This window comes from Rhinoraja longicauda, chromosome 17 (genome assembly GCF_053455715.1).
Source record: "Rhinoraja longicauda isolate Sanriku21f chromosome 17, sRhiLon1.1, whole genome shotgun sequence".
NCBI classification, from domain to species: domain Eukaryota; kingdom Metazoa; phylum Chordata; class Chondrichthyes; order Rajiformes; family Arhynchobatidae; genus Rhinoraja; species Rhinoraja longicauda.
In genome coordinates this window covers 24219015-24235128 of record NC_135969.1, presented here as the reverse complement: position 1 = coordinate 24235128, position 16114 = coordinate 24219015, and the positions used below count along the sequence as shown (strand labels likewise).

Sequence of the window (16114 nt, the reverse complement as noted above, 5' to 3'; positions counted from 1 at the left end):
ATATTGAATGAATAAGCAGTGCAAAGCCCCACTATTTCTCAATTTATGAAGCATGGTTTAATTGAGAACAGATAAACAGTTTTTCTCTATGTCATAGTCATAAGGAGAGATCTTGAGGTTCCTTTGATATCCAGTCATCGACCTGAAAACTCATGGCTTTACATATTTTAAGATTTGCTGGACAATTAAGCCAATTCTATCCATCAATAAGATTTGTCTTGGTGTTCCAGCCACAGTACACACAATCCCTGAGTTTAGTTTAGAGATACAGCATGGAAACAGGTTCTTCGGCCCACCGAGTCTGCACCGACCAGCGATCCTCGTTATACTGGCACACATTACACACTAGGAACAATTTATACCAAAGCCAATTAACCTACAAACCTGCAGGCGTTTGGAGTGTGGGAGAAAAACCCACATGGTCATAGGGGGAACGTGTAAACTCCATACAGACAGCACCCGTAATCGGGATCGAACCCAGGTCTCTTGCGCTGTATGGCAGCAACTCCCGCTGCGCCACCGTGCCACCCCTAATACTGAATTTATTGAAGACATTACTTTTCTCAGTCAAAGCATCTTCAGCTTTGAGCTGGAGAATTCTAGAGGCCAACAGCTCTCTAAATAGGATAGACACAAAAAGCTGAAGTAACTCAACGGAACAGGCAGCATCTCTGGAGAGAAGGAATGGGTAATGTTTCGGGTCGAGACCCTTCTTCAGACTGAAGAAGGGTCTCAACCCAAAACGTCACCCATTCCTTCTCTCCAGAGATGCTGTTTGTCATGCTGAGTTACTCCAGCTTTTTGAGTCTACCTACAGTATATCCTTCCCTGATTGAGGAAACCAAATCTGTACTCGGGTATGATCTTTCCAAAGGCTTTCATTGTACAGAAATAACTCTTTACTTTTATATTCCAACCCCTTCAAAATAAAGTCTGACATAACATTTTAATTTATATTTGCTAGCTATATTTTTGTATTGTGTACCAATGCTACTCTTTGCACTATACATTAAAATGTACCCATTATTTATCAATTTTTTTAAAATTGTTCTCGCTCAAAATGAATAACCTAATCTTTTTCCTTCATTAAAAATCCTTCAGTTACTTTATCTTTCCCAGTTCAACCTGCCTCTATCTCTTTGCAGATTCTTTGCATTCCTCTCAAATTTCACTTTCCAAACTATTCTGTATTGTTAACAAACTTGAATATATTGCATTGTCCTTTTATCTGAGTTATATAAATTGCAAATAGCCAAGGCCCCAGCGGTAAGCTTGACCCATTAGCTACACCCTGAAAATTAAGTTTATCCCAACATATTAATCCTAGTAATTTTTCCCCAACCCTTATTTCACATTAATATTTGTTGTGTGGTGCTTTATCAAATGTTCTTTGACAATCCAGTTCTGCAACAATCTTTGGATCTCCTTGGTTCTTCTTGCCTATCAAAACAAATAATTGGATTTGTCAACATGTTTTTCTTTTCATGTTATCATGCTGACTGTGCTAAATGAAACCATGTCCTTCATAATTGTAATATTTGCTTGACAACTGATGTCAAGTTAACTGAGTAGCAGTTCTGTTTCCCGTTTTGCTCCTTTCTTGGTTGGCAGTGTTGCTTTTGTTATCTTCCAATCTACTGAGAAGACTCCAGGGATTTTGGAATTCTCTGCAGTTCCATGGGTGTGAGCCAAATCTTCCAATTTACTGAGACCATTCCAGGGATCTTAGTCAGAATACCATAATCTCTCTTATTCCTTGCGATTGAACATTTTGTTCCCCACAGGTTCTAGTATATTTTTGGTGTCATTTGTGAAAAGCTGCAAGTTCTTAAATTTCTCTTGTATGCTTTTTGGGTCCAAAGCAGTCCTTAAGTATTTGGTTAACAGCAGAGGAATAGTATTCCTAACAATTTTTATTTATGGAATGTATAGACACCGAGAATCATGAAATATTTATTTGTCTGATATTGCTTGACCACAAGTCAATCTTTTATTTTACCATGGCTTTTGTATCAATATAATTAATTTAATTTATGTTCAAGGATTTAGTTTTCAAAATAAATATGGTATTTTTGCACCCAATGTAAAATTCTATCAAATTGTGATAATTTCTCCAAAGAATGATTCAGGAAATATGCTGATAATTATCATATGGCATTTTAGCAGTAAGATGGAAATCGAATGTGGATTAAACGACACACTTTTCAAGATGTACAGGAACAGTGACAAGGTCTTTAAACATAACAGGCCATGTTGAGAGAATGCTGAAAAGCATATGAGATCCTAGGATTTATAAATGGAGGTAGAGACTACAAAGCAGGTGGATTATGTTTAATTTTTGAGGATATTGATCATGTTTAAATGAAATTTTGAATTCGATTCTGCTCACCAGAAATTTTGGTGGAGTAGACTTGATGGGTTGAATGGCCTAATTCTGCTCCTATAACATATGAACTTATGAACCATACTCTGACGAAGGTAAAGATTTTAGTTTGTGGGTGATCTTTAATTGCATCTGCAAAAGTAATAAATTGAATATGTTTTAAGTTGCAGTGGCCAAAGAACCTGTTGAAATTAAGAAGCTTTCATCACACTTTCTCAGCTACATGGTTAACTATTGTGTTATTCAGTTTCTGAATCAATACCCTAACACAAACTACCCTTATCCTCTGCTCTTCTCTACAACTTAATGTGTTTGCTTTCTAACTTTGCATACTCTTTGTGAGGTCATTCATCTGAAATGTTAACTCCAGCCCTCTTTCCACAGATGCTACATGGCCTGCATTTCCAACAATTTTGTGTCTACCTTAAATAAAAAATAAAATTTCTATTATTATTTTAGATATTCAATTTTTGCAATGTTTGTTTTTCAAAAGGATTATTCTGTATCTATTTATGGTTTCATTAATCAGTGTTACAAAAACATTTTGAAATGGATCAATCTCTAAAAGAATGCAACACTGAGATTTTCTGAATTTAAAAAAGTGATGCTATTTCATGACAGCAACATTCTGCCACATCTCTTTCATAGATGCAGGCTAATATAATGATTTGATCGAAGGTAGACACAAAATTCTGGAGTAACAGCGGGATAGGCAGCATCTCAGGAGAGAAGAAATGGGTGACTTTTTGGGTCGAGACCCTTCTTCAGACTGATGTCAGGGGAGTGGGCGGGACAGAGATAGAATGTAGTTGGAGACAGTAAGACTGGTGGGAGAACTGGGAAGGGGAGGGGATGGAAAGAGAGGGAAAGCAAAGGCTATTTGAAGTTAGAGAAGTCATTGTTCATACCACTGGGGTGTAAGCTACCCAAGCGAAATATGAGGTGCTGTTCCTCCAATTTGTGCTGGGCAATGGAGGAGGCCAAGGACAAAAAGGTCAGATGATACAATAGTCAATAGACAATAGGTGCAGGAGTAGGCCATTCGGCCCTTTGAGCCAGCACCACCATTCAACGTGATCATGGCTGATCATTCTCAATCAGTACCCCGTTCCTGCTTTCTCCCCATACCCCCTGACTCCGCTATCCTTAAGAGCTCTATCTAGCTCTCTCTTGAATGCATTCAGAGAATTGGTCTCCACTGCCTTCTGAGGCAGAGAATTCCACAGATTTACAACTCTGACTGAAAAAGTTTTTCCTCATCTCCGTTCTAAATGGCCTATCCCTTATTCTTAAACTGTGGCCCCTGGTTCTGGACTCCCCCAGGTTATGAGGCGAATGCAAAGAGCTTTTAAAGTGGTAGAAATAGCTCAAATGAATGGGCAAGCATATGACAGATGGAATATAATGTGGGACAATGTAAAGATGTTGATTTTAATTTGAAAAATATAAAAACAAAATATGGATTATATAGAGAAACTATAGAATTCTGCTGTACAAAGGGTCTGGGTGTTTGACGAAGTTAACATCCAATTCCTGCAAGAATTTTGAAGGCAACTGGAATGGTCTTGGATATTAAGTACAAACGTTTGGCAGTCTTTATTCCATTATTTGCAGATGACATAGAAATTGGTGGTCTAATGGACAGTGCGGAGGTTTTTCAACAGGATCCAGATCAGTTGTGAATGTGGGCCAAGGAATTGCAAATTGAATTTAACTCTTTTGACAAGTTTTTTGAGGTGTTGCACTTCAGTATGTCAAACCAGGGCAGGATTTGCACAGTAAATGGTAAAGCCTTGGATAATGTTGTAGAAGAGAGCGAGTACGTTGCATGGTTCTCTAAAAGTGCACAAGGCGATGAAGAAGGCGTTGGCATGCTTGCCTTCAATAGGAAGCCTATTGAGTACAAATGTGGGGATATCCTGATGTAGCTGTACAATTGTTGGGGCCATGGATGGAGTGAACATTCAGTCTTTTTCCTCGGGTAAAGGATTCAAATACTAAAGGGCATACGCAAAGGTGAGATGGGAGAGATTTAAGAGGAATTGTTTTTACTCAGGGGGCAGTCTGTATCTGGAATGAGCTGCCAGAGGAAGCTATAGAAGCAGGTATAATTACCACTTTCAAAAGACATTTGGACATATATAAGGAGAAGGGTTTAGGAAAAATACAGGTAAACTAGTAGAGTAGCCTAGAATGTGAACATTGTTGGCATGGTCAAGTTCAGCCAAAGGGCTTGTTTCCATACTGTATAATTCTATGAAATGCATTGGGTGGTTGTTAGACCACATATGGATAACTCTGCAGCTTTGCTATCCTTGTGTAAAGGGGAATGTACTTGCATTTGAGTTAGATCAGAGCATCTTTACGGTGTGAAGTGCTTGTCTTGTGAAGAATGATTGAGCAGGTTGGGACTATTTCTGAAGCCACCTATTTTAGAATCTTAGGATGCATGTTACTTGCTTCAGGTCTTTATTCATTTGTGTTAGTTTGCTTAATTTCATCAGTATTTAATTTATTTGTTGATATTAATTTCCTTTCATTTATTTTTAACTTCCATTCTAGAATTGAACATTTGATTCCCTCCCTATGTCTGATACATTTGGTAGGTCCAAAGAATGTTAATGTATTGCCTCCATCATTTCTTTATTTCCCGTAAAAATTTGACCTGCTTCCATTCCCAAGGAACCCAGTTATGCTTGCTACCCTCGTACCTTTTGTTTAGTTTTTTTCCCTTGGGACTTGGAGGGAGGCCATTCAGTCCATTGAGTTTGACACCTGCCAGAGCAATCCCATTCCCTCACTTATTTGCCTGTCACCTCTTCTCTCTCCTATGCCCATCAATGCCACCTAGCTCTCTTACATCAGTGACAATTTACAGTAACCAATTAGCCTTCCAAGCAGCACAACTTTGGAAACCCACATCATGGAGGATGTGCAAACATTACCCAAACAACACGGGATGTCAAGGTTCAACCCGTGTTATTGGAGCTGCAGGGCAGCAACATTATCAACTGTGTTATGCTTTGTTTCTTGCTAATTTACTCTCATAATCCATTTTTTCCTTATCAATTTTTTAAAACGATTATTAGGCCCTACAATTCTCCCAGTCCTCTTACTACATTTTGGCATTGATGTGAGCCTTTAATTATACTTAACCAAAGCTGGATCTATAGAAATCCATAGAGTAGAAAACACACCTGTTTTCCACCTACTGATAATTCTTTTAACCCCTTTAACTCTTCTGTTCTACATAATTGGATTTATTAAAATTCAATTCTGTTTTCTGACCAATCTGCGTCCATCTTGAATGTCATACAGTGATCACTTTTCTTTAGTGGATCCCCTCCTTTATCACTAATTATTTTATAATAATTGCACAAGTCAAGGATAAAAATTGCCTCTTCCCTGGTTGAATCAATGTATTGCTCTGGAACTTAGCATCAAAACATTGCAATTGCGGAGACTGAAGCAAAAACAAAATGCTGTAAATACTCAGTTGGTCAAGCAACATCAGTGGAAAATAAACAGATGTTTCAGGTGCTCACAAAGGTTCTTCAACCCGAAATGTGAACACTTTCTCTTTCCACAGATGGTGCCTAACCTGCTGAGTATTTCAAGCCTTTTCTGTTTTTATTACTTGGGGAAAAATCTAAAGTGTTTTCAATGAATTCATCGATCATATTTTTCATTCTACTGCCAATTTAATTCCCTAGTCTATATGAAAACTACAAGTTTCCAATTGGATTATTTTCACTGCAAGCTCCTCTTAATTCAGTTAAATTCATAATTTTAAACAGACTAATTAGACTAGCTAAAGACAAATTGCTGGAGCAACTCCATGTATCAGACAACATCTGTGGAGGGAGTGGACAGACAACCTTTTGGGTTGGGACTCTGCTAATTAGATGAATTATCCACCTTCAAACGTAAACCCAAGGGAATATTTAGCCCATTATTTAAGATTTGTCCAGGTTTACACCTGGTATATCTCTGCTTTTTTAAGATCAATATATTTTCGTTCAGATTTGATTCCTAAAACTTCTTAGGGTTCTGGAGATGAATTAGTACAAAGCTCTGTCCATGCAAATTCTCATTTCCTCACTTTGGATTACAATCATAGAGCTATACAGCGTGGAAACAGGCCCTTCGCCAAAATTGTCCATGCTGACCAAGTTGCACATAGTATTCTAAACCTTGCTATCAATCCATTTGTCTAAATGTTCATTTAAAAGTCATAATTGTTCATCTTCTCTAACTTCCTCTGGCAGCTCAATCCAGATATGGACTACCCTCCAGGTACCTTTTAGATTTCTCCCCATTCACCTTAAGCGTATGTACTCTAGCCTTAAAATACGCTACCCTGAAATATTTTGAGCAATCACTTTATCCATGCCCTTCATGATCTTGTACATTTTCATTAGGTCATCCTCTCAGCCTCCTATACTCCAAGGAAAAAGTCCCACCATCCAACTTTATGTAGCTCAAGCCCAGGTAACATCCTGGTGGGTGAGTCTCATTGGCACCTTTTCCAACCCAGTGACATCCTTCCTACAGTTGGGTGACCAGAACTGCACAAAGTGCTTTAAGGGTGGTCTCACCAAACACGTGCACAGCCACATCATGATGTGTCAACTTTTGTACCCAATACCCTTCCCGGTGAAGGCAAGAGTGCCAATCACAACCTTCAATACACTGTCCACTGACTTGCCACAGTGATCCATTCACCTGTTCTTCCAGATCTCTCTGTTCTGTAACACCCTCCAGGGCTCTACCACTTACCAGTGTAAGTTAAGCCCTAATGTGACAAACCAAAATGCTGCACCTCACACTCAAAACCCCTTTGACTGGTCTAAGGCCTGTCTTGAAAAAAAGATGAACGTATTTATCGCAAGAGAATTATGTGTGAGCCCATGTATGTGATTTTTTTTGTGAAGTGTTTTTTTCTTTTCTAAAGGTCTTTCATTTATTATTGTACTTGTAACCTCTCATTTTTAATTGCTGCAAATAATTTGCTCCAATCTTCCAGCAATGTTGAGTATAATAAGGGGTAGGCCATTTAAGACTGAGATGAGGAAAAATATTTTCACCTAGAGAGTTGTGAATCTGTGGACTTCTCTGCCACAGAAGGCAGTGGAGGCCAATTCACTGGATATATTCATGAGAGAATTAGATATAGCTCTTAAGGGCTAATGGAATTGAGCGATATGGGGAGAAAACAGCTACAGGGTACCGATTTTGGATGATCAACCATGATCATATTGAATGGCGATGCTGGTGGCTCGAAGGGTCGAATGGCCTACTCCTGCACCTGTTTTTTCTATCATTCAATGATAGTTTGAGCCCAAATACAAAGCACAAAATCCAAATTAGCCTGAATCTGTGCCATCTACCATTCTGGCTCAGAATGTATCTATCTTGTTCAAACTCTATTCCAATTTTTTATGCAATTACAGCTAGTTTTCTTGTTAGCTGTAAACCATAAGCATGCAACAGTATTTGCTATGTTTATCTAGTAACTGTTATCTCTGGGTCCTTCGCAGTGCTTTGCCATAGCAATATAAGGGTTTCTTTGTATGCTCTACTGCTAAAGCTTTCTTCAAGGTTACTTTGTATTGTTTTCTAATTTTGTGTTCTTAAGCATGGCCATAAATCACAATGAATGTTTATCCTTTTTTTCAATCAACATTATACTGGATCAAGTCCAGATAAGTTTCAAGTCTCAGAATTTCTCACATTAAAAGTTATCGGGCATAATTTTAATGCAAGAACAGATATTTTATGACTGGTGAGCAAAGGGCTTTGTTGCTATGTCCCCATGATGATATCTCCATCAGAGGTAGTTGAATCACAGGACATTTTCTTCAACTCGGTTTTGCTTTCTGTGTTAGCAATCGCTTGATTTTGATCAAAATGGAAATTTGTTTCCCCTACCACCTCGTGAAGCTGTTTCACTCAATGAACATCTGGAGTTTTATTTGGTTGTTAGAGATATTACATGGAAACGCGCCCTTTGGCCCACCAAGTCCACGCCGCCCATCGATCACCCGTTCATACAATAGTTCTGTGTTTTTCCACTTTCGCATCCACTCCCTGCATACTGGTGTCAATTTACAGAGGCCAATTAAAGTATAAATCCGCACAGTTTTGGGAGGTGGGAGGAAACTGGAGCATCCAGAGGAAACCCACACGGTCACAAGGAGCACGTGCAAACTCCATACCAACGGGCCGACGTCAGGAATTAATCCGAGCCTCTGACGCTGTGAGGCAGAGTCTGTACCAGCTGCGCCACAGTGCTGCCCTTCTATACTATTTTTTTGCTTATTACTTCCTGCAAGCTGAACATTTTCCTGGTGTGCATACATTTGACTTTCCATTTTAATGATTCGTGTTTGTTACTTCTCTTTCTCTTGTATCCCTCAGTTCCTGAGTAGAGAGAAGCATCAGTCTGTTGATGAGCATGTGATCTGACTAAGAGGAATACAGTTTTCCATCCTTGAATATTCTATTCTTGTAATTTAACTGAAGTCCAGCTATCATCCTTCTTAAATCTATCTTGCATTCTGTCCAAGTCAGGGATTTCAGGGGGTTTGGGGCCTAGAACTGCATAACCCTAGTCCATCTGAATTTTAGTATTCTTGATCAGAAGAGAAGCATTATCTCAAAAACTTTAATTATTTTCCGTAGCATTTTATCGTAGGGTTGTAAGCTACCCAAACGAAATATGAGATGCAGTTCAGGAAAAATAACTGCAGATGCTGGTTTAAACCGAAGGTGGACACAAAATGCTGGAGTAACTTAGTGGATCAGGCAGCATCTCTGGAGAGAAGGAATTGGTAGCGTTTCGGGTCGAGACCCTTCTTCAGAAGAAGGGTCTCGACCTGAAACGCCACCCGTTCCTTCTTTCCAGTGATGCTGCCTGACCCGCTGAGTTACTCCAGCATTTTGCGTTTCCCATCAGGTGCTGTTCCTCTAGTTTGCATGTGGCTTCACTCTGGCAATGAAGGAGGCACAGGACAGAAAGGTCAGTATGCAAGCATGTGAATTTTCCGCGGATTTCAGCATTTCTAAAATCCATTTTCCGTGCTTTTTGCATGGTTTCCGCGTTTTTCACTTTGCCAAATAAACGGAGAAATCGGATCGAAAAAAGAAAGAAAAAATATTAAACGATGTATAGACTTGTAATGAACACTAAGTTCCGCTAGAGGTCATTAGGGGTTCCACGAGGAATCCCCGTGCCGTGGAAGTCTTCCGGAAAATGTGGCACTTAGGCTGGGCAAGACAGCCAATCTCAACCTCATCGGGACTTCCACGGCCGATCGGTGGGTTGAATTTGCAACCTGCGGCCGGGGCTCTGGAACTCCGTTGTACGCCTCGCGCAAGCATTCGGATCTTTTCCTTTTTCTGACCTCACTCACATGCCTGAGTATGGGAAGGGAAGTTAAAATGGTTAGCAGCTGGGAGATCCAGTAGGCCTTGGCAAACTAAACGCAAGTGCTCGGTGAAATGGTTGCTGAATGTACACTTGAACTCGCCGATATAAAGGAGGCAACATCGGGAATCATAGATGCAGCAGAGGAAGTGCACATGAACCTCTGTCTCATTTAGAAGGACTGCTGAGGTGAATGTGAGGGAGGAAATGTAGGTGTTACATGTCCTGTGGTTGCAGGGGAACGTACCTGAGGAAGATGTGGTTTGGGTGGGGAGGGATGAGTGAACCAAGGAGTTGTGGAGGGACCAGTTTTCGCGGAAGGGGTGGGGATGAGCACATGTAACTAGTATTGGGTCACGTTGTAGGTGGTGGAAAAGTTGAAGAATGATGAGTTGGATGCAGAGGGTCGTGGGGTGAATGGTGAGGACCAGGGGATCTCTATTCTTGTTTTGTCCGGGGGGAGAGGGGGAACAAGAGCATAACTGCAGGACACAGGAAACTTGGGGAAACGTGGATAGAATCCATCTATGACAGTCGAGGGAAAACCACGTTTACTGAAAAAAAAGGACATCTCGGATGTTCTAGAATAGGAAGTCTCATCTTGGGAGCTGATGTGGTGGAGTTGGTGAATAGGGGATAATGTCTTTCCAAGACAGTGGGAAGTAGTGTAGTCCAGATTATCGAGGGATTCAGTGGGTTTGTAACCCCAATCTCAAACTGACCTTTCCGTCCTAGTCCGCCTCCATTGCCAGAATGCGGAACTGGCACCTCAATAGGCAGATCAATTATGTGGCCACATCTGAAATACCGTGTAGCGCGTTTGGAATTACTTTAGACCCAAAATAATACTGTGGTGGGTCTGATGCGAGTTAAGCATTAGTGGCTGGAAAATGATTTAGCAAAAGCAAATTTCATTATTTGATTGTGCTACCTAATAATACCAGCCAACTGCGAACTTATCGTAGTATCCGTGATTATATAACACTAGTTCTGTTTTGATTGTCTTGGAGTTAAACTATTCTTTCTGCAGATAGTAAATAGGTGCAACAACTTTTGATTGTTCTTTAATTCAATATTAACCAAGTAGAAAAGGCTTGTTAACTTCTATATCTCTCTTGTCATGTGAGTTAATCCTTTCTCTGTGTCCTTTGCCTGTATCATTGTGCAATTTCTTATTTTTATCCTTACACAATCGCTAGTAGGTCGACAAACCCAAATGAAGAGCAACAAAGTGGTAAGTTGTGACTTCTGTAGCAAAAAAATGTTGCAACATCGTGTTAATAGGGAAACTCAATGGTCTACTTTTGTTTGTGAAGTCGGGAGCTTTATCTCTGAAATCTTTGTTGCCAGAGTCATGAGAATAAGTTCTGATTGCAGTAGCATGTGTTCTTATGGCCAGAAGTATTGAGAACAAATTCCATGTACTGTTTTGTAAGATCTCTGGCTGTACTTCATAATTATACACTTATTTAAGAATTTCTTTAGAAAACTTACAGTAAGTGTGAGCTGATTTGATAGTTCTGTACAAAAGCTGTTTGCTCTTGATTAAATCCTTTTTGTTGTTGTCTTGATTTGGTGGTTTGAATAAGTTGCCTTCTTCCAAGTTTCCGACTATGTCAGTTCATAGCGCAGCAGTGATAACATGAATGTCTTACTCTCTTGATCTGTTGATTACAAGAAGCACTTGTAATCAACAGATATGTTTAGTCGAGACTTTGAATGGTATAGATCACTTCTTCTTGCGTATGGCGTGCACAGCCTAAAGTTGTACGTCAAGGGTAGACATCCAGGTCAGGGCAGCATCAGTTGCTGGGTGGATGGCCTTGATGCCCCTAGGGAAAAGCCTCAGTGTGCAGTCATTCACGATGTGTTGGATGGTCTGGTCTGGATATTGGCAGTCGCAAGCAGGGCTGTCTGTCATCCCCCACTTGTGTAGGTGGTGGGCTGTTCTTGCATGGAGGGTGAAAAGTGTTCAGGGTTAGCCATTGCTTGCGATGGAGGTCAAATCCCGGTGATTTCACTGTGGGGTCTGTGATGACCCCTCCGTTGTTGGTGTTGTGGTCTTTCCAGGCTCTGCGCCACTCATTCTTGGGGTCACTAAATCTGTAGATCATTCCTGAATTGATTATTGTTCACTTTCCAGTTTTGTTTTCTCCCGTCTGTTCACAATCTGTATTATGAATGGACAAGGAGACCAAGAGGAGTATATCCATTTTTGATGATGGTGCAAAACTGGTGAAGCATGTGTTGTGGGATGAATGTAGCGGCTTCATTAGAATATAGATAGGTGAAATGAATGTTTCTGGATATGGCAGATGGAATATAATATGGAAATATGTGAAGTTATAATCTTGTAAAAATAGAAAAGCTGAGTTTGAAACAGTGAAAGATTGTGAGGTATTCTTGTATACAACGTTCCCAAAAGTTACTTTTGCAGATAGAGGAAGCAATTCATGGGTTATACATTTACTTTGTATTGGAAGAGGATTTAAATATAATGGGTCCTAATGACATGGACCTGAAGTATGGTGTACAGGTTTGGAGTCTACCCACTTAAGGAGAAACATACAATGGATGAGCTACAACAAAGATTCACCTGATTGGTTCCTGGATTTTTGATGGTGAGTTAGGATTGTCCTTTTGAGGAAAGGAGGCAAAATTAATCAATCTGGCCCAATACTCTAGAGTTTGGAAGAATGTTATGTGGTCTTATAGAAACCACATGAGATTAATGTTATGTGGTCTCATAGAAACCACATGGTCGACCTCTGATCAGAGGCATCCTAGCTTCGGAAAACATTATTGCTGCAATAATATTTTCCAAAGCTAGGATGCCTCTGATCAGAGGTCGACCATTCAGGATAGACATTGAGAAGAAATTTCTTCACCTAGAGAGTGTTAAATCTTTGGAATTCTTCACCCAGTAGGACTGAAAGTTCAGTCACTGAGTTCACACAGGACAAAAATTTAGATTTTTTAGATGTTAAAGAATCGAGGGATACAGGTTTATGACAGGAAAATGGTATTGAGTTAGATCAACCATGAACTTTTTGAATGATAGAATGAGCGAGAGATGCACATTTACCTGTAACTGTTCTTGTGCTTTGATTTAAAGACTTAAGATACCATTTATGTGATATTGTTGCTGATATCAAATCTAATCTATATGCAACCCATGTAGATATCTCAATGCTACTATCTAAATAATTTTGGTAGAGAGTGTGGTTATTTATACCATTAAGTGTTTCTGAACTCGAGCAGTTCAGGTTACTTCTGAGGAAGCTTGTTGTATTGATAAGTACCAATGCCATCTCATGTTGTTGATGTCTTATTTTTATGGTGCAGACTACTGTAACCAATGTATAGGAAAGTGACACTGCAGGAGGAAGCATAAAAATGTGAACTCTGGCAACTTCTCTCCCCATCACCCCTATTACTACCATTTAACTTGAAACATTATGTTTAATTTATGGAATGTGAATATCACTTCATTGCCATACCTAATTGTCTCGATAAGGAAGTGTTGAGCTGTGCTCTTGAATTGCTGTATCCATCTTATGGAGGTTGTCCTGTTGGACAAGGTGTTCCAAGATTTGGACCCACTGAAGATAAAATAAATACAATATTTATTCATCTAGGTGGTGTGTGACTTGGAAGGGGAAGTTGGAAATGATGGTCTTGGGATGTAAATTATCTTTAGATATCATGGATTTGTGAGGTACTGTTGACATTGCCTTGGTGAATAACTAGTGTATTTTATGTATCATATGTACTTCAGCCACAGTATGCTGATGGTGTCAATCTGTCTGGTTGCTTTGTCATTAATTTTGTCAAGCTTGATTGTTATTAAAACTCCACTCAATTAGGCAAGTGGACGTTATGCTACGATGCTCTAGATGTGTCCCTTGTCGATAATCGAATGTCTGTTTATTTCAGCTTTGCTTTCTGTTCATTAACTAACCCTTTATCCATGCTAATAAATTACCAGCAGTATTAGAACATTTTGCATTAATTTTTTGCCTACCTTATGGAATGCGTTCTGGTAATCTAAAGATATTCGTTTTAACGTCCCTAGCTAATAAATATAAAATATTTCCCTTTCATGAAATAGGTGGCACAGTGGTGTGCAGCAAGTAGAGTTGTTATCTCACAGCTCAAAAAAATTGGGTTAAATCTGGTTTCTGGTGCTGTCATTGTGGAGTTTGTGCACTCTCCCTGTGACCACGCAGTTTCTCTCAGGTGCTCTGGTTTCCTCCCACACTCCAAAAATGTGTAGGTTTGTAGGTTAATTTGCCACTATAAATTGTCCCTAATGTGTAGCTGAGAGATTAAGTTTGGTGGGGAGTTGACAGGAATGTGGGGGGAGTACAATTGATCAGATTGGGATTATAAAACCAGGTATTTGCTGGTCAATCTGTAGCTAGACCAAAGGACCAGTTTCTGTACTGTGCTATGATAAAAACAGCTTGATTGTTTTATGATTCTCCAATTCTTCTGTCATTTAATATTGGGCTCCAGCATTTGCAGCTTTCCAATCTGCTATGTCTTTTCCAATTCTATAGACTTTTGGAAGATTCCAAAAAATATTTTTACTAACTCTGCAGCTACTTAAGACCGTAAAATGCAGGCTGTCAGGTCTGCTCAGTTTGTCCAGTACCCCTCCAGTAACCTTCCAGTTTGTCCAATACCCCTCTACTAAGCGTTAAATGTGTCTGCTCTCCTTTGCCCCTGATTTTTCTACCATTTTAGTGTCTTCTACAAATGTGAAATATTCAGTTTCTACTATTTCCTTCTTTCCGTTCATAAATTTCCCCTTTACCTTAAATATCCATCATTCAGTAACCAATTTTCTATTCACCTCAGCCCCAATACCTTTGTAATTACCTTTAAATTAATATTAACCAGCAGAAAGTAAGTGATTTTTTTCCTCTAGCACAGTAAGCAGTTACAGCAAAAATTGTAGCATGGGTTTTGAATACATTCAGTTTTTATTCTGAAACATCTTCTAATCATCACATGATGTTGACATTTGGTGTAATTGCTAAATATAACCTCAATAATGCAATTAATTTCTTGCTTTGTGCTTCTGTTGTCACAGGTCCGCAGAGGGGGGATAATGAATTTGTAATGCACAGTGTCTGCTGTTCTGGGCCATGGAGGACGAGTCTATCTCAGGGAGTGATCCAGATGTGGAGTCTGAGGATGTGGAAGAGGAAGAGGAGGAGATGGAAGATAATGATGGCGATGACGAAGATGACCTGGAAGAAAACGGTGAGCAGCTCTAGCCCTTTGTTTCTGGATAGGCATAAAACAGTAATGACTGTCATGAAATGTTAACATTTTATAAGGTATATTTGTATTGCTTCATTTAATTTGAAACATCAGATTGGCTGTTGGAGGAGATAACTGATGACATTGTGGGTTTGAACACTATTTTAGGTGTAGTTTCATAATGGAGACAATGTACTGGTTGTTATTTAGTCAAGAGGAAACTGGTATATAAATTACTAATTGGTTTTGCTGCTAAAAACAGAATATACACATTTTGTTTTCATTATGATTAAACCACTTTTTTTTTTTGGAAGTTCCTAACATGATGGAAACCGCCATTACTCTTTACTACATTGATCCCTCTGGTGATCTTCGTGTTATAGCCAAGGAAGAATTATGGTGTGCGATACAGAGATTTGCATGGTTGATTTATACTTTAAACACAATGAAGTTATTCAATTTACATTACATTGGGGTTGATACCCAAACATTGAGCATTTAGGAACATTTTTTGGCATAGACTATATTAAATTACCACGGCTATTCAAAGGAAAAATGAGATAGCCTCTGAAGAAGTCAGTATTTACCTTTCACAACTTGTCTTTGGATCTTCAAGTGGTTTATTTGCTACAGTACCAGTTGGAATACTAATAGTTTACTTGCAGGATATAAAGTTTCAAAGGTGATTATCAATCAGAAAGCAATTAAGAACGATATTAATCACAGCCAGAGGAGTTGTATAAACAAGCTAATTATAAATGTTTAATGAATATGGTTAAAAAAAAATTGAACGCAATCCACTTCCTGCTTGGACTTAATTTGCCTTTTTTCTGCTGTGACAACCTGACCAGCTTCTCATGTACCCTAGATTGATTTGCATGTCCTATACCGCTCAGGCTGATTCCCTCGTCTCCTTAAACTAATCTTAAATTCTAAATACACTGGAAAAAAAAGATTTATCACAGTATGGCACCAGTATGACATTTTTCAAATGTGCTCACCTAATAATGTGCATAATATATCCAGGCAAC

The 16114-nt window shown here is 39.2% G+C and overlaps 1 protein-coding gene across 2 annotated transcripts in view; it reads left to right on the top strand.

Moving 5' to 3' along the window:
- The window catches only part of rad54l2 (RAD54 like 2), a 94883-nt gene that overhangs the window by 15176 nt on the left and 63593 nt on the right, over positions 1-16114 (top strand). For both annotated transcript variants that reach the window (XM_078414368.1, XM_078414369.1), the window contains exon 2: positions 14911-15083. In XM_078414368.1, the coding sequence (XP_078270494.1) occupies positions 14966-15083 (118 nt within the window). In that variant the 5' untranslated portion in view covers positions 14911-14965. The remainder of the gene's footprint in view (positions 1-14910; positions 15084-16114) is intronic.